We start from the raw sequence: 24,162 nt of genomic DNA on the forward strand, positions 1-24,162 counted from the left end.
GTGCGTGTGCGCACACACACATAGCATGCACTCAATAATATAAATTTTTTAGAGTTGACTAATAATTACCATCTATTTTTATGGTAATAATTCTTAGTTTTAGTGTTTTAATAATAAGAGAATCCACTGTTAATGTTCCCCCTGCAAAAAAAACCCACAAAAACCAAAATAACCTACCTTAACAATTTCCAGACAGCAGTGGTAAGTTTCAACTTTCACTTGTAGCAAAGGGTGAGACAACATCCGCAGAAACACCTTCTGACTTTCTCCCTGTAGTAAAGGACTGGCCTGCACGGATTTCCAGCTGGTAGGAAGGTAAACATCCAAGACATCTAAGGCAAGTAAGTTACTAAATATGACATTGAAAAGCACAGTGAACGGGATTTCTTCCCACTCCAATTCCTCCACCTGGGGTCTTCTTTAACCAACCTAGAATTAATATTTAGCCAAGTCTACTTGTTTTAAGTAGACTTAAAACAAGGTGGGCTTCTCAGGTGGCTCAGTGGTAAAAGAACATGAGAGATGAGAGTTTGATCCCTGGGTTTGGAAGATTCCCTGGAGAAGGAAATGGCAACCCACTCCAATATTCTTGCCTGGGAAATCCCATGTTTAGAGGAGCCTGGTGGGCTACAGTGCATGCGGGTAGCAAAGAATCAGACACAACTGAAGTAACAGCACATGGCTTGCTTTAAGAAAGAGAATATTCTCTCCTAAAGAGCACAAAAAAAAAGTCTTTAGAAAATTATATTTTAAATGTAAAATGGTACAGCCATTATGGAAAACAGTACGGAAGTTCCTCAAAAAACTAAAAATAGAACTACCGTATGAGCCAGCAGTCCCACTGTTAAGTATGTAACCAAAGGGAATGACATTGGTTTCTCAAAGAGATATCTGCAGTCCCATGCTCGCTCTAGAATTATTCACAATAGCCAATACATGAAAATAATCAGTGTTTAAATATGTACAATGGAATACTGCTGTTGTTTAGCCCCTAAGTCATGTCCAGCTCTTTGCAACCCCATGGACTGTAGCCCGCCAGGCTCCTCTGTCCATGGGGTCTCTAGGCGAGGATACTGGAGTGGGTTGCCATTTCCTTCTCTACAGGGTCTTCTTGACCCAGGGATTGAACCTGTGTCTCCTGGACTGGCAAGCAGACTCTTTACCACTGAGCCACCAGGGAAGCCCCATGATGGAATACCATTTAGCCTGAAAACGGAAGGAAATCCTATCATTTGTGACAATACAGACGAAGCTAAACGACATGCTAAGTGGCATGGGCCAAGAAACAGAAAAACAAATACTGTATGATCTGACCTATATGTGGAATCTACAAAACTCAACTCATAGGAGCAGAATGTAGAACTGGTGATTGCCAGGGACCAGATGGAATGCAGAGATGTGGGACAAAGGACACAAGGTTTCAGTTACACGGGGCAGGTAAGTTTTGGGGACCATGGTTAATAATGCTGTCTTGTACACTTGATATGTATTAAGAGTAAATCTTCAATGTAGTTCTCACCAGGTAATTAAGTGAGGTGACTGACTTGACAGAGCAGGAGAGAGATAGAAAAATAAATTCCATATTTAATGGATATTTATCACCATGGAATTTATTCTACCCAAAAGCAATGAAAATACTAGGTTTTAAAGCAAACTCTGCTCCAATGTCCCCAAAATAAGTTAATCAATGCATTATGCTTTCCAAAAATCTATATAAAAGATAGGATAATGAAACTTATATTTAAAAACCCCTCAATTCAAGTTATTAATTACAATGTTAAAGATAAATTAACAAATTTGGACACTTATTTGGAAAGACATCAAAAAGTGTAAAAATCTAAGGATAATTAATGTTGATTACAAGCACAACGTTTCTAGTTTACTCCTGAAGAAAACATTTAACTGTCTAATGCAGCTATACACCCACAGTGTAAAAATCAGAACATATAAAAGCAATTTAAATGAAAAAATAATAAGACTGAAAGCCAGTTTCACTTTCATTGTCCCTAAACTTACACACACACACACACCCACCATATAATAATATAATCATATTAAGAAAAAAATTACATTTTTGAACAAATGGAGATGATTTCCTTTATTAGGGGGAAATGCTGATGGTAGGAAAAGCTACGTAAGGCTTGATCTGCCAGCTCCACTAACTCTAAGAGATTCTTTTCTCCCTAAAAAAGAAGCAGAATGCAACAGTAAATGTCAAGGTCATATACAGTAAGATTCTCAACAGCTAACAAAGCAGCTTCAAGAAATTGGATCATCCAGAGGCCCTGAGCCTGTTCACATTTGCTTAAGTCAACTGTCTCCACAAGCAGACCGAAAAGGTCAGCCTCAGAGGAAAAATGAGGAGAAAATGCCCAACTCAACAGCACCTGAGACTTTATTCTATTTACCTCTGAGTGGCGTGTCTTTGATGGCTCGACTGTGCCCTTGTCTCCCTATTAACTGCAGCTCAAGGCAGGACCCGTGTATTTTAAGATCTACCTCCCTCTTCTAACATCCTGACAGGTTCTAGGAAAACAGGGTACGATCAATACACGTGTGATTAACTGGCCATACGAAATGCCACAGGAATAATTCAACTAAACAGCAATTCAAAATTCTCTCATGGAGGAAACAAGATACAGTGGCATCAAGGTGAAGGGAAAAGAAAATAAAAATAAATAATAATTGGTAAATAAGGAAAATTTAAAATGTGAGTTTCCCAAAAAGTCCACTGTAGGGGCCAAAAGGAATAAGAATTTTGCTCCTAATTTTTCAAAATCTTCAGGACCCATTTTGGTATATCAGACAGTAAACAACTACTGAAGCAATGTCTATTTTAAAACTCATTAACACTTTCATTTAGAAAGTGCTACTTATTTGTGTTATTTAGATAACATACTAAATAATATCCTAAAAGGGATAAATAACAAATACATAATTACTACTGTAACAGGGTACTGAAAGTAGACCTTCTACCTTACAATGCTGTTCATAATTTTATTTAACAAAAGAATAAGCTCTTTATATAAATAAATAAAGATCTATAAAATATTAAGGGGAAAATATGCCTACAAAGAAGCACTAAATTTGCCCTTATAATTCTGTTTATGTCACCTGTCACACTGTTCACACATTAAACCACTTCAAAGAGGAACTCAATCTAATAAGATATTGATAATAACTGTTCTAAAAAATACCACTGGTCTCATGAAAATACACCATTCATTAAGCCAAATCTTCATTTTATTTTATATAAATCATATCCTTAATCTTATAATTGGGCCATTAAGTAATAATGAATCCTATCCCGAAGAATTCAATTGTTAAATATCCATCAGTTTGAAAACTATAGGTTATATTTTCTAAACATTTTATTAAAGGAATTTTAAAGAGACGTTAACAAAACTTTTTACCTCCTTCCCAACATCAGACAGGAAGTTACAGGTACACTCAATTGAATAAGCGGCCTCTGCAGTTCGTTTATAAATACTGTAGTTTTCAGAATTCAGCTGTTCCAAATAGGCCACAACAGCTTCATGAATGTTTGGATATTCCAAAGAAACTGGCATGTCCAAAGAAATAAAAAATAATGCTGCTGACATAGGTTCCGGTAAAAAGTGGCTTGCCTTGATAAATTAAGAAAAAAAAAAATTTAACCGTTGTCAGAAAAATACAGTAAACTATAATCTTAATGCACTTCAACTCTTTTTTAGTCATTTTCTATCACAAAATCTGTGCTTTTCCAAAGAAAAGTCTATCCCCCAAGACTTAATTTACCTCTACACTTTTGTTCAATGCAATTTTTTCTAAGCCTAAAATATCCCAAGTCCAAATTTCAACTCCTTTTCAAAGCCTGGGGTCCGGGATACCTCCCCTCTCCCATAGCAACCCTTAGCATTCCTCTCCCCGGAGCCCACACCTTGTTCATGCTGAACAGAAGAGAGCAGAAGAGAAGGCACCAGGCCTCTCTCTCTAAGTGTCCCGTGCAGGCGCACACAGATGGCCAGGAAAAAATGCAGCAAACCCCTGAGGAGACAGCCCAGGGCTTACTAACTACACACTGAATTGAAAAGCACTAAATCAAGTATAACTATACACTGATTTGAACAGAAATTAATTTATACTTGGTTTCATGTTTTAGAAGGGAAAGGAGAAATTCAACATAATATTTAAAACAGTTTTAGAACACTCACAAAAAATTGACCTTTAATTAGCATAAAATCAAGGGGCCCATTTTATAACTTAATTGATTTAAAACTAAGAAAACCCTGTTAGATTTTTACTTTTAATGATTCTAGCTTTGTGATAGGATTCTACGCATCAACTACGAAAATGAAAAGGACTAAAAACTCAACACTCAGAGAAAACCATTTGAGAAGAGCTCAGTACTATGCTGCCTTTATTTTAGTAGGTTTGGTCATAATATTTTCATGGATAACCTATTTTAAGGATAATCATTAACTGTCTGAAGGCCTAAGAGCTAAATCAGCAAAAAATGCTTTTACATGAAATAAAGTTGCCAAATGAAAGTCAAAAACTAAAGGAATCAAAATTGTATGTTACTAAGCATGGGAAAAAAAAAACTATTAAGACAGCAGCCATTATAAAGTCAAGAGAAATTTCTCTTATTCTGTGAAGAACACTCCTAATGGAAAAAAGAGAGAAATTAAACCACCTCTTGACTAATTATTCGCTCCCTTGGCTAACACTCCCTGAGCCCCCACTGTGCGCGGGTACCATTTCAGCTCCTAGGGACACAGCGGGCAAAGACAGAACCTCTGCCCTCACAAAGTTAACATTCCAGCGGAGAAAGCAAAGAGTAAGTAAGCCACACTTGTCAGGCGCGGCTGGGGGTGCTGAGAAAATTCTAAAAACAGGAGACAGGAAGGATGGATAGGGACCGAGGAGTGACAGGAGGGGGCGCAGAGGAAGGACTCTGACAAGGCAACATGTAAGTGGAGACCTGGGAGTCAGGAGCCATGTGGACATCTGAGGGAAAAGCAGCCACAGCGCAGGCAACAGCGAGTACAAAGGCTCAGACATGGAGCGTCTTTGGCAGCAAGGAGGCCAGCGGAGCTAGCGCGGGGCGATGGCCTCCAGGGGCAGTGGTGCCAGATCAGGGAAGGCTTCAGGTCATCAAAAGGACTTGTCCTCCGAGGGGGCACTAGACGGTTTCGGGCAAACATCATGATCAGTCCAAACAAACAGGTGGAAAAGGGCAATGGTGGAAGCTGAGACCAAGGAGGAGGTCACTGCAACAACCCAGGCAAGACGGGACAGCAGCTTCAACTCAGGCAGTAGCAGTGGGAGTGGTGAGAAGTACTCAGGCTCTGGACCGATGATCAAAGGAAAAAGACACTTTGTCCAGGGATTGGACCTAAGTGTACGAAAGACAGGAATCAAGGATGCCTGTAAGGTTTTCTCACAATCAACTACCAACCAGAATGAAAGTGTCATTTACTGAGATGGGAAGACCACAGAAAGAACACACTTGGGAGGGAAGTGAAGAACTAGGCTTGGGACCTGTTAAGCTGGAGATATGAACGGTCAAGGGAAGATGTAAGAAGGATACAGTATATCCATAGGACTTTGGGGTTCAGATGACACATGTGGTCTGGAAATATAAGTTTGGGAGGTGTCCCCAAATAAATGGCATTTAAAGACTCAAAATGGGATGACATTTCATGAGGGGCATGGCCTGTCCTGGGGTTCTGCCGCTTTAAGAGGTTAGGAAGACAGAGAGGAATTAGCAAAAAAGAATGAGCGAGGTGGGCACTACGCTGAGATAGTAAATCCTACTGGATCAACTCCAAAGATGCTGTGTTCTAGTTTAAAAGAGCTTTCTCTGACTTTAGGCAGAAAAATATAAATAGCTGACATGAGGATTAAACAAGTAAGAGTATGTGGTATATCCCACTCAATAAATATTAATTTCCTCTCTTTCCTCTTCTCACCCATCACTCAGGAATTTCTACATTCCTACATCTGAAACTCATCTCAGGAACTCAGAGCACCAAGGGAAGGGTGTACATTTAATCCTTGCAAGGGCCAGAGGACCCGTCACAGTTTACCCCCCAGACTGAAGACGGTAGTCCTCCAAGCATCAGTCACATGTCAGTGAGATGGGACTAAAAGTGAAGATATTTCAGTGGAATGCCATTACCACGATTAGGTAAAAAAGAGTCAACATCATTTGTTTCACCAATTTGATTTACCCAAGCAGAGCATTTTTTATAAGATTACCAATGCCTCCTTTTAACCTGTATGTGGATATTCTCCAAATTCATCTAACAACCAGCAATTAACAATTTCAAAAAAAGTCTTCCAGGGCATTCTGTCAAAATGTTCAAATTCAGGAAATCCTTACATAGAGTCATACTATCATTTTCCAACTTCCAATTACATATTTGGTAAGTGGCAATTCAAATATTTAAAAGCTACTTTCAGTGTAGAAAGTTTCAGAGTTCAGATTCAAGTTCAGTTTCTGGTGGGCTAGCAACAGGCAGAGGGCAGCAAAACCTTGTATTTTTATCAATTAAAGGACAAATTTAACAGCAACGGGAGAAGAGCATTTTTGTTTAAATTTCACTTTAAAGTTCTCAATCAAAGCAATTATAACCATCTATAAGCTGATACTTTTATTATAATCTCTTCATTGACCCATTTACTGCTCTAATGAAGTTCCAAGCTATATATTTAAGAGAGCTACCAAAAATTGCAGATATTGATTTGCCTTCAAAAACAAGAAAAGTAAGTATCTTAAGAAAAAAAAAAAAGTCATGGAGAGTTGGCTTTACATTATCCTATTCAAATAAAATAAATTACTGATTTCTATTTTAATTGATTCTTGCCCAAATAAGCATATAGATGAAAAACATCTATAATCAAAATAAGCATATAGATGAAAAACATCTATAATCAAAAAAGCAAAAATTAAGCTCAAGGTACAATTAACAAGTAACTTTTCCAACAACATTCAACATATAGAATGTTGAGTCTGGTAACACTTAATAAGTTATTGTAGCACTACTAAGTTTTCATTTATATGATAGTATCTAAAGTGAGACACCTATATTTCAAAGGCAATTCCAGTCTTTTATGACTAAAATCCTTCAAATTATGTTTATGCTTTGGGATTTATCAAAAGATGCTTGCTCCTTGGAAGAAAAGTTATAACAAACCTAGACACCATATTAAAAAGCAGAGACATCACTTTGCCAACAAAGGTACATACAATCAAAGCTAAGACTTTTCCAGTAGTCATGTACAGATGTGAATGTTGACCATAAAGAAGGCTGAGTGCTGAAGAATTGATGGTTACAAACTGTGGTGCTGGAGAAGACTCTTGAGAGTCCCTTGGACTCCAAGGAGAACAAACCAGTCAATCCTAAAGGAAATCAACCCTGAATATTCATTGGAAGGACTGACGCTGAAGCTGAAGCTCCAACACTTTGGCCACCTGATGTAAAGAACTGACTCACTGGAAAAGACCATGATCCTGGGAAAGATTAAGGACAGGAGGAGAAGGGAGTAACAGAGGATGAGATAGCTGAAAGGCATCACTGACTCAATGGACATGAGTCTGAGCAAACTCCAGAAAATAGCGAAGGACAGGGAAGCCTGGCGTGCTGTAGTCCATAGGATCACAAAGAGTCAGATATGACTGAGTTACTAAACAACAACAAATGCCTTGGAAAATTATCACTCTTAACAGAATGTTATGCTTTTCAGAAATATAATGACTAGTGAATAAAAGTTAAAAATTAAAATCAATAGATATGATGTTACTTTTCCCTAAAGCAAAATACTATATTTAAAGTTTAATGTTTTATTTTGATTTTCTCAGATGGCCTGGTAATATATTACATATATTGCATATGTGTTCTTAAATGAAGTTTAGACTACGTGCTCTGCAGATTCTAGGAACCAAAAGGGAAAGCACCTATAACAAAGAACAAGAAGACACAGGAAACAGTTCTTTAGCTACATTAATTTCTCCCATACCTTCAGCTAAGCATGATGCCACAACCTTTTTTTTTGCAGTAAGTCCACTGCACAACACTTGCATATGAGTCATTTGAGATATTTTTACTACTAACATTCAAATGCAGAGATATATCCTCCAATTAAAAGTACAGTCAATAAGGGGATTTAAAAGAAACAGTCATGCTGATTAAAATCACATTTAACATACAGTCAGATAATGGAGTAATATTTTGTGATAAAAATTAACAACCTGCTACAAGCAACAACAAGGATAAATCTCAAAAAAAAAATCTTGAGCGAGTAAACACTTTGTAAGTCTATTTATATAAAGTTCAAAAACAGACAAACTCTTCTATGGTGACAGATGTCAGAAAGGAGTTTAGCTGGGAGTGGGGGTGAGGGGCAGGAGAGATAAAGGACAGGAGGGAGCGGTGAAATGCTGGCCGTGTTCCATGTTTTGGGGCGGTGGTTACTTTTTAAATAGAGATATAGTCACTTAGAATGAAGACAAAAGGAGAAGGGGGCAGAAGAGGATGAGATGGATAGACAGCACCACCGACTCAATGGACATGAATCTGAGCAAACTCTGGGAGACGGTGAAGGACGGGGAGCCTAGCGTACTGCAGTCCATGCGGCTGCAAACAGTCAGACATGACTTAGTGACTGAACAACAACACAGTCACTTAGTAAGAATGTACTTTTCTAAACATGCTTCACAAGAATTTTAAAAAATCACCTAAAAAAAAAAAAAAAACTTTACAAAATGAGTGCTTTTTTCTATCAACTGATTTGTCAAAACTAGTCAAATATGTTAAAATTAGCCATTTCTCAACTTCTACATTTCCAGTATAATCTCTGTACACTGTGAGATGATCAGAAGGAACTACAACAGGGACCGTAACACCGGGTACAAATAAGCCACACTACCAGTCTTACCTTTTCCACAGGGAGCAGCATCTGCAGGAGCCGGACGGCAAACAGTGAGATGCTGACAAAGGCCATCCTGTGGTGCACGACCAGCGCCTCCGGCTGCTCCAGACTGACGCTGCTTTTATGGTAGCACATGGTGTCTCCAAGGGACGCCAACACCACGAGCAGCTTCTCCTTCTGCAAACGTTTAAACACCAATCAGGGACCACAGTCAACTGCAGGGGCCAGTATGCAAACGTCATGGAGAATGACATAAAATGTTATCATTAAATAACACAAATGTATTCCTCTCAGTAAGAATAAACAATACATGCTGAGATTCTTTTAATGGTAGGAGAGAATAAGCAGCACACCTAAATTTTTTAAAAGCTACAAGTTTTAAGAAATTAACATGATGAACTCTAATGATAAATAAACAAAATATAAAACCTTAAGGGACCATAAATTCCTCCTAGTTTCTCATGCTTAATTGTTCCAGCTTTGAACATTACATGTAAACCTCCCATCCAGTAACTTACTGGACTTACTGTCTCCTAAACACAGTGGTTAAGTATGTGGGGGAAAAGGCACTAGTTTAGGAAACATGGTCTCTGCCCTCAAAGGGATCCCAAATTTACTTAAGACATGAAACAGGCACAGCTAAATAACTTAAAAAAACAATGGAATATTAAATTATATAATCTCTCTTCAGGGAACAAGGCCGATTTAGAGCAAATGTTCCACCATCATAAATTTCTAGATAGCTTATGACTCCAATAGTAGTTGTATCTTTTAAACTGAAAGGTATGCATAAAGTATGAAGAGACAAGACTGGCAAATCATAACAACATGTATCTATAAACGTCCTGCTAAAAGGACAGCGTTAGGAGATGGCAGAAGAAAAAAAAAAAACACTGTGGTTCTCATCTCAACGTTCCACAGAAAAGATATGAAAACTAAAATGAAAAATTATTTATACAAAGTAAACCTGTTACATGGATCATTCGATAAATCTAAAACATGGCACCAAAAAAACCCACCTACAAAACAGAAACAGACTCACAGACAAGAGAACAGACTTGTGGTTGTCACGGGGGAAGCAAGGAAGAAAAGGGATAAAATGAGAGTCTCGGGTTGGCAGATACAGACTATTCCATTTAGAATGCATAAACAACAAGGTTTTGGTGTACAGCACAGCGAACTATATTAAATATCCTGTGATAAGCCATAATGGAAAAGATTATTGAAAAAAAGAAAGTATATATGTGTATAACTGAATTAGTTTGCTGTGTAGCAAAGATTCAAACAATACCATACATCAACTACACTTCCACTAAAAAAATTAGTGTAATGAAATATGAAAGAAATCTCTAAAGTATAAATAATGAATAATTCAGAACAAAAGAATTCGATAAAGTGGTAACTGTCTATTGATGAAATGCGTAATAGAGAGTAAAGACGCAACACAAATGAGTCTTTGTGGTCTGAATAATACAAATATCAAGCAAAACCTGAAGTTGGATTTTAGGTTTTAACTCAATCTTTTTCAACTTAATAAATTAAACAGATATAAACTTTGGTTCAATTACCCCTCTTGAGCCCTTACTGGATACCAAGCCCCTCTCTCTAGAATCTTTCACAATCCTCGCAATTTCACTTGAACTTCAACCAGCAACTCTTCTAACAAACCGGGAAATCTAAGTTACCAGCTCACAGCAGGTCAGGCAGGAATTTAGAAGGAATGAGTAAGAAAGAAGGAGCAAAGACTGCTTTTCGTGACAATGAGTGACAGCAGTGACAGAGAAGAAAAGGACAAAAGTTGAAGAGAAGCAGCCCCAAGAATCTGGAGTCAGCTGGCAAGGGGAAGAGAGCCTCACTCCATGAGCCTAACTTACCAGGCAAATAAGGAAAAATAAACCCAACTTCCTAGGGAGGCAGAGGAGAGATGACATCCTTCAGGTCTTCTAACGTTTACAAACACTTATCAATAAATTTTAAATTTTAACAAAATATAACAATTTCAGTGAAAATATTTTATTTGCTTCAAGTGAAATAAAAATATTCAATTTATAGAGAAAAAAATGTCTTTGACTATGCTTACACAAACTGAGTTATGGGATTTCATGAGTGTTATTAGCAATATTTGGAAAGAAAATTTATTACACATCTTCAGGTATTCAATGACTGAACTGCTCAACTTTCATTATATTGTTCCTTTAACGACACAACAAAAATATACCTCTGTTTTCTTTTTAAACTTTGAAAAAATAAGGACATTAAGAAATTTAACATAATTGTCTGCTTCTATTAATATATAGCCTAAAGGGATGAGACTTTTTTCCTAGGGAGCATTTTTTTCCTTTTAAATAAGTGGATCAAATATAAATTCAAGCAGTACTGTTTTATTTAACATTTCTAACATACCAATTGGCTCTTGTACAACAGATTTAACCTTTAAAGTAAAAATAATTCATTGAATCATAAAAGATCAGCAGCCAAAAGTTAAAAGTGAATGACTAACTTTTACAGATAAATGTTCTGGCCAAGAAATTTAAGCTATTTTAAGAAGCAACTGATAAAACATTCTTCACACTTCTCAGGAAAAACTCACTTGTTGAAAATCTTCAATATGTGAAAATCTTCTAAAAGTACTACAAAATAGTGGGATAACCTTAAGAACTATCAGAAAACTTAGATTAAGAACTATAATCCCTATTTTATAAACAAGGAAATTGAAGGGCACAAAACAATTTATTAAACCTATTGTAAAAGATTTAAATCCTTTTTCTTCTCAGGAGATTTGTGTATATAAAAAAACTGGGGGATTTCTTCACACATAGATACTGGTATAAAGTAAACCAGGATTTTATTTAGTTTTTCTGTTTTAACGGCTATACACAAGGATTTCAAACAGCCTATAGCAAAGATCAATAAAATGTAGACAGATCTAGGTAGGTCAAAATAACATAAAGAGGAAAAAATGGTAACTCTAGGAAGCGATATGTATTTTTTTACGACTAATAAATTTTACTTCCAATTCTCTGATGAAGGAAAAAAAAGGAAAGTGAGGCATAAGTTACAAATTTACATTAATAGAAAAACAGAACACCAGTTCTACCCAGAAAGGCAAGCTCATCAGATGATAATTTGAAATTAAAAGATATAAAAAAGCAAATAATTTATGATATACGGGAAATGTAAAAAATAATATGGTTTCCATTACATGGAAGCATGCATTAAAAGTAACTGAAGTGACTTAGCAGCAGCAGAATCTCTTGAGAAATAGTCGATTCTAGACACTGTGCAAAATAAGCCTGAGATCTATTGCATCTAAAACAAAGAAAGATTTCAAAGGCTAACAAGACAATGAAGCCAGCTTGAAAGGAAAACGCTGCAAGGAAAACCTTGAGTCTCACCATATCTATTGCAAAAAGACTGCTGTCATCCCACAGATGTGCTGAAATCGCTTCACCAATAAGCACCACAACTTCTGTGAGCAACTCCAGAACTCTTATTATCATCTGTCTACTACCTGGGAATACAAACAGGAGACAGAAGGGAAAAAAGTTAACTTCCAGGTAAAGCTGAATAGCATACTGCTCAATCCTCTGGTTAGCTAATGCCCCCAAATTCCTATTTCTCTTCTTATTTTTTGGTGTCTTTAGAACTGTTAAAAGAGAGATGACTAGGGAAACCACAGTATACAGTCACTATTAGGCTTCTGTTTCAATCATAACACTATTCAGCTACAAAAAAATCAAATGTGCTGGTAAGTAGGAAAGATAGCCAGGAAGAGAATAACAATATAACTAAAAGCACTGTGAGACAGAGTAAAGTAAGTTTTCAAATTCAGAGACCATCCACGTTACATGTAATATGTTGACAAGGCACAGGTTAGTTGAGAAGATATGGTCTAATAAATTCCCCACTTAGGACTAAGAGATTTAAGCCTTGTCATGAATTAGTAGTTTCCCACACAAGAGTTTGGGAAACCTACACTCACCTTAAACTCTAAAAACATTCCAGAAAAAAAGGTGCTTTTAACGCACCTGAGCAGCCTCCTTCTCCACAGAGAAAGAACAACAAAGGAATTCCACCAACCATAATCCTAAGTGAGATGAGTATTCAATCAGGACTTTCCTGCCCCACATACTAAAGGTCAATTTCTAATAATGAGAGTAAAACAAACTACCGGATCATGAGGGCCCAGATTAATTGCTTCATTGGAACAGCTGGAGCAAATTCTCTTAGAAATCTCTTATGACATTGAACAATTACAAATTAAGCAATAATGTGCCTTTACCAAAGGGCAAGAGAACATTTAGAAAATTTTATGTACCATGATATAGCTTTATAATTATCAATCTGACTTTCTACAGCAAATTAAGAAAAGGTTAAATGCAAAACCATTAAATCTAAAAGTGTTCTCCTCAGTACACCATGCAGACAAACATATACACTTGATGCTGAAGTTCAGATAGTCCTTCATGTCACTTTATTAGTAAATGAATTAATCTGTTCTCCTCCCTCCCGAAGCAGAGTTCTCCAATCAGTAAGAAGTTAAGGTATACTGTTCTCAGAATAAAAAATAAAAACTGTTAATGTTTCTAAATATACACTTACCTCCTGCCTCTTCCACATCACTTCCAAGCAAGCAAAAAATAGCCACAGGACTTACAGAACCATTAGCGTGGGATACACTTATCACTCAGCCAGTATAAAGCAAACAAAGCAAAATTTATCTTGTGTTTATATTTTGACAAGTTTATCAATTACTTAAAATGTATACACTTAGAGAATACAAATACAAAGGAGACTGCAAATGTTCCTTTACCTTGCAAAGTGTTAAGTGCATGGATTTTGGTCTCAGAACTGAAGTTCAAGTCTCTGTTTTTTTGCTACCTGACTTTGGATGAGTTTCTAAAGCACTCTAAACCTCAGCTTCCTTGTTGTAAAACAGGGAGAAGAGCAGTAACTACCACTGAGGGGTGAACTGAATAGGCTGGTGTGAGGAGCACGTGGAATAACGTGCACCAGACCCTGTCCGGAGACGACAATGGCAGCCCACTCCAGCGCTCTTGCCTGGAAAATCCCACAGGCGGAGGAGCCTGGTGGGCTGCAGTCCATAGGGGTGCTAAGAGTCGAACACGACTGAACGACTTCACTTTCACTTTTCACTTTCATGCATTGGAGAAGGAAATGGCAACCCACTCCAGTGTTCTTGCCTGGAGAATCCCAGGGACGAGGGAACCTGGTGAGCTGCCGTCCACGGAGTCACACAGAGTCAGACATAACTGAAATGACTTAGCAGCAACAGCAGCAGCAGCAGCAGACCCTGTCCAGCAGCTGAGCACAGCTGGGCCTTGGTGCGTGGTAACCTGACTGACTTCGGGACGGCCCTGGACATTGGCCACGCTATTCTTTCTCCAGGAAGATCACAGCCACTTCCCAGAGTTCACTGCAGGACATCTGCGCAAGTTTACCCAGTACAGTGGTGAGGAAATGTCATTCCAGAAGGTCTGGGTTTTCTGAACTCTGGTTTGTTTTTTAAGAGGAAGATATTACTGCAAAGGTACAATCCAGTGTTGGGACTGTTTTGGTTTTTAACATGTCCCCATCACTCAGGCTTCCCTCATAACTCAGTTGATAAAGAATCCGCCTGCAACGCAGGAGACCCCAGTTTGATTCCTGAGTCAGGAAGATCCACTGGAGAAGGGACAGGCTACCCACTCCAGTATTCCGGCCTGGAGAATTCCATGGACTGTATAGCCTATGGAGTCACAAAGAGTCAGACACAACTGAGCGACTTTCACTTTCACTTATCACTCAAGTCAAAAATGAGTGGGAAGACTGAACAACTGAAAGCAACTCAAAAAATCTCTAAAGAGCAAAACCAAGAAGTTTTTCTTTTGGTCTATTCCTGCCAGTCCATCTTCTCTAACTCACTTCAGTTGTGTTGTTTTTTTCTCACTGCTTACCTTTAAAATAGCCACACACAAGTGGATGTCTGTGCCATAAAAGGCCAGAAGTGAAAGGGGACACTCTATCTGAACAGTGCTCCATGACATCCACATTTAACTGAGAGACAATAAAGCCCTTACTAAGTCCTCAGTAATGTGAACTTACTAAGTAAATACAGATTTTTAAAGATCGTAAGACAGAAGGTGAAAAAGAGAAAAATGAGTCCTAGAAAACAGACAGAAACAAACACAAAGTGTACAGACGAGCTCTGGCTCCAAGGCCCACCGACCTGTCCTCAGGAGGGGCGTGGCGGCCTCCAGGAGGGAGACGCAGAGCTGGGGCAGGCTCAGCTGCTGCAGCTGCAGCTCCAGCGTGTCCTCCGCCAGCTCCGGCAGGTCCACGGGCGCCAGGTCCAGAGGCGAGGGGGCAGAGACCCGCGAGCTGACGTGAGCGTGGCTGCTACTCCCACTGTAAAGCAAGCAAGGACAATCACGACCCTGGGGTGGGGAAACCACCTGCGGACAGACTACTGCACGGCTGCTGTCTGGCTTATTAAGAAGCCTCCAACTGCGCTCGACTATACTGTTCCATGGAACAACCGTGGTCAGACTGCTAGAAACCTTGACAAGTTTATGAGGTTAAATTCCATAAAGATGGCTCAAAGCGAAACCAAGAATGCATTTATATTTTGTTCTTCAAACTGATATTCTCCAAACATGTCAACATTCCTGTAGCAGTAATAGACATAAGCACTGAAAACCCATCCATCTCTAAAGGAAAGCAAACAGATTCATAGCAAAGTTCTTCCGTAACTTATAAAGGCAAAAACTAAATAGTTCATATGGCTCCCTAGACTTTCTGTGATTTTCACCAAATGTTCGAACTAAGCCAATGTTAGCAACTGAAGAATGCAAGAAAATGCCAGAAAAACATGATGAGAAATAGATTACTTTATTAGGACAGTCAACATCATATGATTTTGAAAATGTACCCCAAAGTGGAACATCCCATCTTTCTTAGCTTTCTTTGTTAAAAAAAAAAAAAAATTTTACCTTGGGTATACAGGGTGGGGTGGGGATCAAAGTGCCACAGAAAGACTTGAAACATCATGTTTACAAAGCATCCCAAAATGTTGACTCTTGATGTTACCCACAGCTGAAGCTGCATCACAGAGACGGACTGACGCTACTGAACACGTACAATTTAATACACGTTGTCATTCCTTCAGCTCCCATATACCAAGCATCCCAAAACATGGAAATGAGCTGGGCTTCTCTCTAACTCTGAAAGGGCCTGGAAGGAAGTTCACTCAGGAGTGAAAATTTACAGCATGCAGCACACTACTTACAGCTCAGAGAACGAGCTGAAGAGGAAAACCACGCTGATCAACAGCAGCCGCGCTATCAGCAGGGGAGCCATCTCGGACCGCACTGCCCAGCCCCTGCGCAGTGCAAACTGGGGTTGGCCCCCAGCCCTCCCCACCTCAGGTTTGTCTATAAAATGATGATAATAATCATTCCAATCGTATCACAGGACTCCTATGAGGACACCACAGGAGACAAAGCACATGAAGCCCTTGAGGTAACACCAAGAACACAGCAAGCGTGAGTCGGTGTTAGCCTGGAGCAGCCACACTAGTCACGTCAGGAGAAAAGAATCAGGCCGACACACAAGTGCTGGTCTCAGGGAGCATTTAGTGGAACGAACCTAAGGAAAAGACTAAGAGGTTTTTAAGATGCTTGTAGCCTAAGCATGAGGTAACACACAAACACCGTGCCAGTTCCTTTAAGAAAACGATGTGCAAAAATCTTCCTTTGTACAAACAAATAAATAAAACACCATAAACACCATGAGCTCTGCACCTTGAAGGGGACTTTGTTTTAACTCTCCAATCATTCCCTTTAACAGTAAACACCAATACATTTAAATTACAATTAAATGAAACCCAGAAGTGGGTTTCATTAAAATGTTATCAAGATGTATCCAACGTTTAAAAACTATGCTCTTAAACTAGATCACAGTCCATTTGTGGCTGCTACAAACAATTCACTGGGTCAGAATCACCATTTTCTTGACGAAATAGAAATGAACAAATAATGCAGTTCACTCTGTAACATGCAAAATCAGAGAACAGTTCTGTGAACATTTTGTTTTGATGTACGGACACAGGGGCACACACATGCATGCACACACACACACACACACACACACACATGCATATACTCAGGGTATATGTCTGTGCTCTGAGTGCTGGGTTGCAGTATAATACTTATTTCTTACTGGAGGTCATGGTCAAAAAAGTATGAAAGCCACTGGTTAACATAAGGCCAACACCTGAGTTAATGCTTCAAAAGATAAGACAGAAGAGAAAGGCAATCTCCCTCTAGCACTGACACACGCGCTCGAGCTGCCTCGGCCCCGGTCACCTGGAGGACACGGCGTCCCAGTCCTGGCCGTCCCCCCGTGGCCGCTGACCCGTGCGCCCCACCACGGAGGGCCGCGGGCTGCTGCTTCCAGGAGACGGGTTCTGGGAATGCGGAGCCGCCCTGGCGTCAGGACAGTAAGACAGAGAAGAGTTCTGCGACACGGCATCTGAGGGAGAAAAAATAAAATTACTCCCTGATACAGACAAATGACTGACTATGAGCTTTTTGTCATAAAAAAAAAAAATGAAAATAGTAGAAATGCTTCTCTGAGGTAAAAGTGAAGGTCAACCTTTTCTGCAGTGCTCCCTTAGCACATGAGGTTCATATAAAACTGACCTGATTACACAGAACCTTCTAGCCAGCACCATTCACCTACAACATCAGAAACCAAACCATCTACTCACCTGCTTAAAGCCCTCTTAGAGACTATATACCTCAAACCACGTGCAAAAATGAGCTCAAAATGAATCAACAACCAAAATATGAGTTAAAACCATAAAGCTTTTTAGCAGAAAACATAGGGGTGAATCCTCATGACCTTGGATTTATAACGAATTTTTAGATAAGACAGTAAAAATACAAACAACCAAAGAAAACAGAGATAAACTGGACTTCATCAAAACTTAAAACTTTCATGCATCAAAGGACATTATCAACAAAGTAACAACCTACAGAATGGGAGGAAATATTTGCAAGTCAAATACCTGCTAAGGATTTAATATCCAGGATATATAATAACTCCCAAAACTCACAATAAAAAAAAGTCAAATATCCCAACTTAAAAATGAGCAAAAAACTTTGATGGACACTTCTCTAAAAATCTATTAATGGCCAATAAGCACATGAAAAGTCACTAGAGAACCCCTAGTCATTAGTTAACAGCCATTAGGGAATCAACACCACAATGAGATACCACCTCACTCCTACTAGGATGACTATGATTAAAAAGAAAAAACTGTCAGAGAGGCTGTGGAGAAACTGGAAGCCTCATACACTGCTGGTGGGAATGTAAAATTGTACAGCCACTGTGGAAAATATTTTGGTGGTTCTTCAGAAAGCTAAGGGCTTCCCAGGTGGCTCAGCAGTAAAGAATCTGCTTGCTAATGCAGGAGACAGATTTAATCCCTAGGTCGAAGATCCCCTGGAGAAGGGAATGGCTACCCACTCCAGTACACTCGCCTGGAAAATCCCATGAACAGAGGAGCCTGGCTGGCTACAGTCCACAGGGTCACAAAGACTAGGACATGACTGAGCATGCACACACACACACAGAGATAAACAGAATTAGCACAAGACTCAGTATGTCTATTCTTGGGTATACACCCAAAAGAACTGAATGCAAGGACTTGAACAGATATGCCAATGTTCACGAGAGCATCACTCAATAGTCAGAAGCTGGGAACAACCCCCACATCCATCCACAGATGAATGAATGAGTAAAACGTGGTATGTACATACAATAAAATATTATTCGGCCATAAAAGTAAATAAAGTTCTGACATCTGCTACAACATGGATGAACCTTGAAAACACTAAACTAAATGAAATCAGCCAGATAAATATTGTACAATCCCATTTAAATGAAGAATCTAGCCAGAAAATAGATGAGAGATTAGCGGAGGCTGCAGAGGGAAGGGGAAATGGGGGTTCTGCTGTGCTTACAGAGTCTCCGTTCAGGATGAAGAAAAAGGTCTGGAAACACAGGATGGTGATGAGGGCACAGCAGCATGAATGCAGTGAACGCACCGAACTGCATGTTTATAATGGCATAGTTTATGCTATGTGTATTTTACCATAATTTTTTTAAAGAATTAGGTAAAACAAAGACATCTGTGGAGGGAGGAACAATAACAACTCTCCAAGAGCTTCTCACTGCACTTCAAAGAAAATACAAAGTCATACCAAGAGCTGCAAGTCCCAATACCCGCTGCCCCAGGCCACCTCCCACCTTCCCCTCCTGCACCCCCACCTGGTTAACCACCTCACTCACTCCAGCCTGACTTCTGCTCCTCGAGTAGGTCACCCTCGTGCCTGAGGCCTCTGCTGCTGCTGCTAAGTTGCTTCAGTCGTGTCCGACTCTGTCTGACCCCATAGACGGCAGCCCACCAGGCTCTCCCGTCCCTGGGATTCTCCAGGCAAGAATACTGGAGTGGGTTGCCATTTCCTTCTCCAATGCGTAAAAGTAAAAAGTGAAAGTGAAGTCACTCAGTCATGTCCGACTCTTAGCGACCCCATGGACTGCAGCCTACCAGGCTTCTCCGCCCATGGGATTTTCCAGGGAAGAGTACTGGAGTGGGTTGCCGAGGCCTCTGGCCTCCCTGAATTCTCCTCCTGCAGCCCTTCAAATGGAGGTTCCTAGTCACTGTCAGGCCACCTCCTCCCGGAGGCCCTCCCTGACCATCCTACCCAGGTGACCCGTCTCCCGGGTCACGTTCTGTCACAGCACCCTTCCTATCCCCTTCAGGCACGACCTACCTGAACACTCCTGTGTTTGCGGCCTGTACCAGCCTTCCAGAGCATAAGCTCCGACAGGTGGCACCACACTTGCCCTGTTCAGTGCTTCGCCCCTAGAGCTGTGGCCCCCAACCTTTCTGGCACCAGGAGCCGGTTTCATGGGAGACAGTTTTTCCAGGGACAGGAGGCCACAGGTGGATGGATGGTTTCGGGATGATTCAAACACAGTGCATGTACTGTGTGCTTCACTTCTAACATACTGCCACCGCTGACCTGACAAGAGGTGCCGCCACCCCTGATCTGACGAGAGGTACCCCTGCCCACAAGCACTGGTTGGCACAGAATCGGTGATAAACATTTATTTAATAGATGAGTAAGTCTTCTGATTTATCCACTACTTTAACCAACCAAATTGCATTTAGCTCTTTCTCTGATGAAATATGGGGTACTCACAAGCTCTCAAGAATGTTACTGAGGAAACTCCATGTCCCCTGAAGTCCATAATAAAGCTAATATAAAGCATAAGTATTCAAGTAGCACAGGATCAGTGATGCTCTCAACAAAATAGGTCTTAACTATGAAGCATGATAAGTCACTGTAATTAAACATTCGACTTTCAATGCATACTGCGTAAGAACACAGAAACCCTGAACTGAACTGCAGGTGTGACAAGGCCAGCCCAGAGTACTCCTGGTGGCCATTAGGTGGTGCTCTTTCCCTGAGAAGTCTGGCACTGCTACCATATTAACAGAAAACACCGCCTACACCACAAGTTGCATTAAAATAGTTTCCATAAAATACAGACAGGTATTTTTCAAACCAAACAATTTCTTAACACAATGTATAACTTGCTAAAATGCCCAAAGCCCCACGTGATCAGCTGGACTTACAATCCCAGTCCTTAGTTCCTGTCGCCACTGCATGCATGGGAGAAAAACACCGTGCAAAAGTCTCGTATCAAAAAAGAGGACGTGGGGACTTCCCTGGCCACCCAGGAATCGCCTGGCAATGCAAGGACGCAGGTTCCCTCCCTGGTTGGGCAATTAAGATCCCACATGCCGGGGTGAAACTAAGCCAGTGTGCTCCAAGAACTGAGCCCGCAAGCCACAATGAGAGCGTCCCCATGCTGCGACAAAAGATCCCAAGGTCCCACATGATGAGGAAGACCCGCATGCTACAACTACGACCAGACACAGCCAAACAAATAGAAATACAGCTACGACCAGACACAGCCAAACAAACAAACACACAGAAATACAGCTACAACCAGACACAGCCAAACAAACAGAAATACAGCTACAACCAGACACAGCCAAACAAACACACAGAAATACAGCTACAACCAGACACAGCCAAACAAACACACAGAAATACAGCTACAACCAGACACAGCCAAACAAATTTTTTTTAAAAAGTTAATGAGTTCATTCTGTTTAAAGAAAACAAAGAGGATGGGCTCGTGAGTTCTTCCGTCATTAACACGCTGTTTTCAAAGACTGATTTGATAAACACTCAGGATGGGGCGTTTCCGCTGTGAAAATGTATACACACAGTAAGCCTGACAGTAAGTACAATGGGGAGTTCTTGGAAGAATCTACAAGTACCGCCAGTGCACAAGGAATAAACAAACAGAAATACCTTGTTTATTAGAGAAGAAACTTGGATCTCTGTGGAAATTGAGTCTATTTCTTAAACACGTGCACAGCTGCTGCAGGCAGGACACTGACTGTAATGCCAGACGATGCTTCCCGTCTCCTCCAAAGGCCAGTTTCAACAGAGATAAAAGGCTCTGAAATGAAGAGTGAGGAAAACGACCATGGGAACAAAGTGCTCAACTGCAAAGACGGACACAGAGCTTACGCAAGGTTAAATGGACAATCAAAGAAATCATGATAAGGTGCCAAATATTTATAAGCAGCAGAAATGGGTAAAAATGACAGCGTACTGCTGGAAGATGGGTCGAAGATCTAATTTAAAGGGAACAGTCAGCGTTTCTCATATCTGAACTGTTAGTTGAGTACCTATCCCGAAGAACACAGCAAACAGTCAACATTCAAGACACTGTTAGAGTATTTTTTTTTTAAAGTACAGCAAGTCTTTTGCATATCAAACAGCTAAATCATTTGGCATGTTTTGATGATTAACAGCTGTTCCTCTGCTATCACTTGGAGCTGGGACAGCATGTATTTACAGCCACCACTCACAGCACCCATCTCAGCCTGGTAATTGCAGAGCAAGGGTGCTGGGCCTGACCGGATGCTGTGGACAGGCTGCAGCCCAGCGCAGGCTCCAGCGTCTCTGCTGCACACGCGTGCGGCAGGCTGCAGCCCGGCGCCTAGAAGACAGCCACACTGCTCACTTCTGCCCACAGCAGCCAGCACTGCGAGTTAGAACCTACATGCTCAGAGTGACATGAGTCTCACTGATCAGACTGGTCACGGCTGCCCCACGTCAGTGCCCCATGTCTGTCCTCCCCGTCAAGTGACCCATCAACGGTGAGGCCAAGGTGGCCAAACTGGACTGAGTGTGCCAAATGAGACCACCTCCCATCAGGAGGACAACCTCTGTCCAAGTAAGTTAGAGAATAATGGGTCTGAAAAGTCCGGTAGTTCATTACCTAAACATGAGAGTGTACATTTGCCTCCCAAGGACTCCTATTTTGCACAATGTGTTTCACTGCAAAAAGTCCCCTATTTCGAAATCTAAAATAATTACAGAAGAAATGCACCTGAACAATTTTTGGCCTTTGAAGGAATATCTCAGCAGGAAAATCTTGCATGATAACGTCTTTCAACAGTTCACAGGTGTTCCAGATTACAGTGTGGTTACTACTTCTTAAAGAGCTGCAAAATATACAAAATACAGTCTTTATTTTTAAGAAGTTTTTACCCATGCCAGATTCTACGAAACCAGGCGGCATAATGACCCTATCAGAAACCTTCAGGTCTCGGCCGACACATCGTCCCCTGGGAAACCTTCCCAGCTCCCCTCCCTAACCAATGAGCAAGCTTGGGGGAGGTGTTCTTTCACGTGCCCAGAATTTGTGCTGCGGTTACTGCCTGTCGACTTCGCAGCCTCCTGGGCCCTCCTCAAGAGCAAGGACCATCACAATGCCATGAAATGAGATCAATGAAATCTGCTAAATGAATTAGGAAATAAGACAGAGGAAATCATAGTAGATTGAGAATTAAATTCTAGGCATTATATTCCTTACTGCTCTTCCCTACTTGGGGGGAATCAAGCTGGTACTCCTCTCTTGTCCCGTGGAGACCACATCCCTCAACTTCTCTGACAGCACTTGCCTCCCCAGCAAGACAGCAGTTGTTCACCTCTCACCCCAAGAAACCAAACCCACTCTCAGTCCAACTCCAAGCCACCATTCACCACCCACATGCGCCCCCTGAGACCATATCCCTCCTTAGCAACCAACGCAGAACTGACAGATCAATGCCACCCGGGCCCAACCCCAGCTGCATGCAACCTCTTTGGCATGTTGTTCCAAGAGAATTCACTGCGGGCCTGGAACGGCCATCATCAGAAGTCACTTAATAGCATCCCCCTATTTGGTCCAAACTCTAGAAGTTGATCTTTATTTTTCAGACTCTCACCAAAACAGGGCAGACAACGCATTTGATGTGACATTCATTGAAACTAAGTTTTAGCAAAAAGTGAAACTAGACTTTAAAACACTCTCCAAACTTCTAGATGTCATCTCTCTATTTTGAGGAGTAATGACCAAATAAAATCCATCACATAAGATCAGATCAGAGGTCTCCAACCTTCCCCTAACAGAGTCCATGTTTTGAAATATACTGTCTACTAAAAAGACTGCATTTATGTTTAATTGCTCCATTTTTATACACCAAGGGCCTAAGCAATGGCCAGCTAATCTGGCTGATACGAGATGACTCATGTCACCAAAGCGTGCACAGGATTCCAAGCACTTAAAAGAAACTTGATGTGAAGCCTGATTAAAGGCAAAGGGGAATTTTCTGGCTTGCTTTTTGAAATACTGAAAATCATTCATATATTCCCATTTCTACCAACCACAGACACTTTTAGAATCCTTTTTTTTTCCTGATGAAAATGTATAGTAATAACTCTCAGACTTCATGGCTACAAATACCAGAAGTCAAAACACCTGCCATACATCGGGCACAGTACCTTTCGTTGGACGAGAGAACATGTCTGTCAGCTGCGGTCAGGGGGAGCCAGGGGAAAGTAGAAAACTTCAAACACTTCGCAGTCCGATTTGCTGCTAATGGAAGAGCAAAACATAAGGCAGCGAAGGAGGCAACGTGGACAGATTTGCGATGTCCCGAGGAACGCTTTGCCTTCAAAACAAGTCCCCAAATAAAGTTACAGCTCACAGTTCCCTGAAGTATGTCAAAAAGATCAGCTGCAAATTTATCTCCTCAAAGAACAA

The 24,162-nt window shown here is 40.6% G+C and overlaps 1 protein-coding gene across 2 annotated transcripts in view; it reads right to left on the minus strand.

Annotated features, from left to right (window-relative positions):
• The window catches only part of RTTN (rotatin), a 109,681-nt gene that overhangs the window by 79,731 nt on the left and 5,788 nt on the right, over positions 1-24,162 (minus strand). The window contains exons 5-14 of one of the 2 annotated variants that reach the window (XM_040264347.1): positions 23,901-23,994; positions 22,465-22,579; positions 21,375-21,525; positions 17,283-17,448; positions 15,146-15,324; positions 12,312-12,427; positions 8,923-9,093; positions 3,414-3,626; positions 2,071-2,183; positions 178-304 (exon numbers count right to left, since the gene is read on the minus strand). In XM_040264347.1, coding sequence (XP_040120281.1) covers positions 178-304; positions 2,071-2,183; positions 3,414-3,626; positions 8,923-9,093; positions 12,312-12,427; positions 15,146-15,324; positions 17,283-17,448; positions 21,375-21,525; positions 22,465-22,579; positions 23,901-23,994 — 1,445 coding nt within the window. The remainder of the gene's footprint in view (positions 1-177; positions 305-2,070; positions 2,184-3,413; positions 3,627-8,922; positions 9,094-12,311; positions 12,428-15,145; positions 15,325-17,282; positions 17,449-21,374; positions 21,526-22,464; positions 22,580-23,900; positions 23,995-24,162) is intronic. The other variant, XM_040264348.1, reaches the window with a different exon arrangement.

Source organism: Oryx dammah, unplaced genomic scaffold (assembly GCF_014754425.2).
Source record: "Oryx dammah isolate SB20612 unplaced genomic scaffold, SCBI_Odam_1.1 HiC_scaffold_22, whole genome shotgun sequence".
NCBI classification, from domain to species: domain Eukaryota; kingdom Metazoa; phylum Chordata; class Mammalia; order Artiodactyla; family Bovidae; genus Oryx; species Oryx dammah.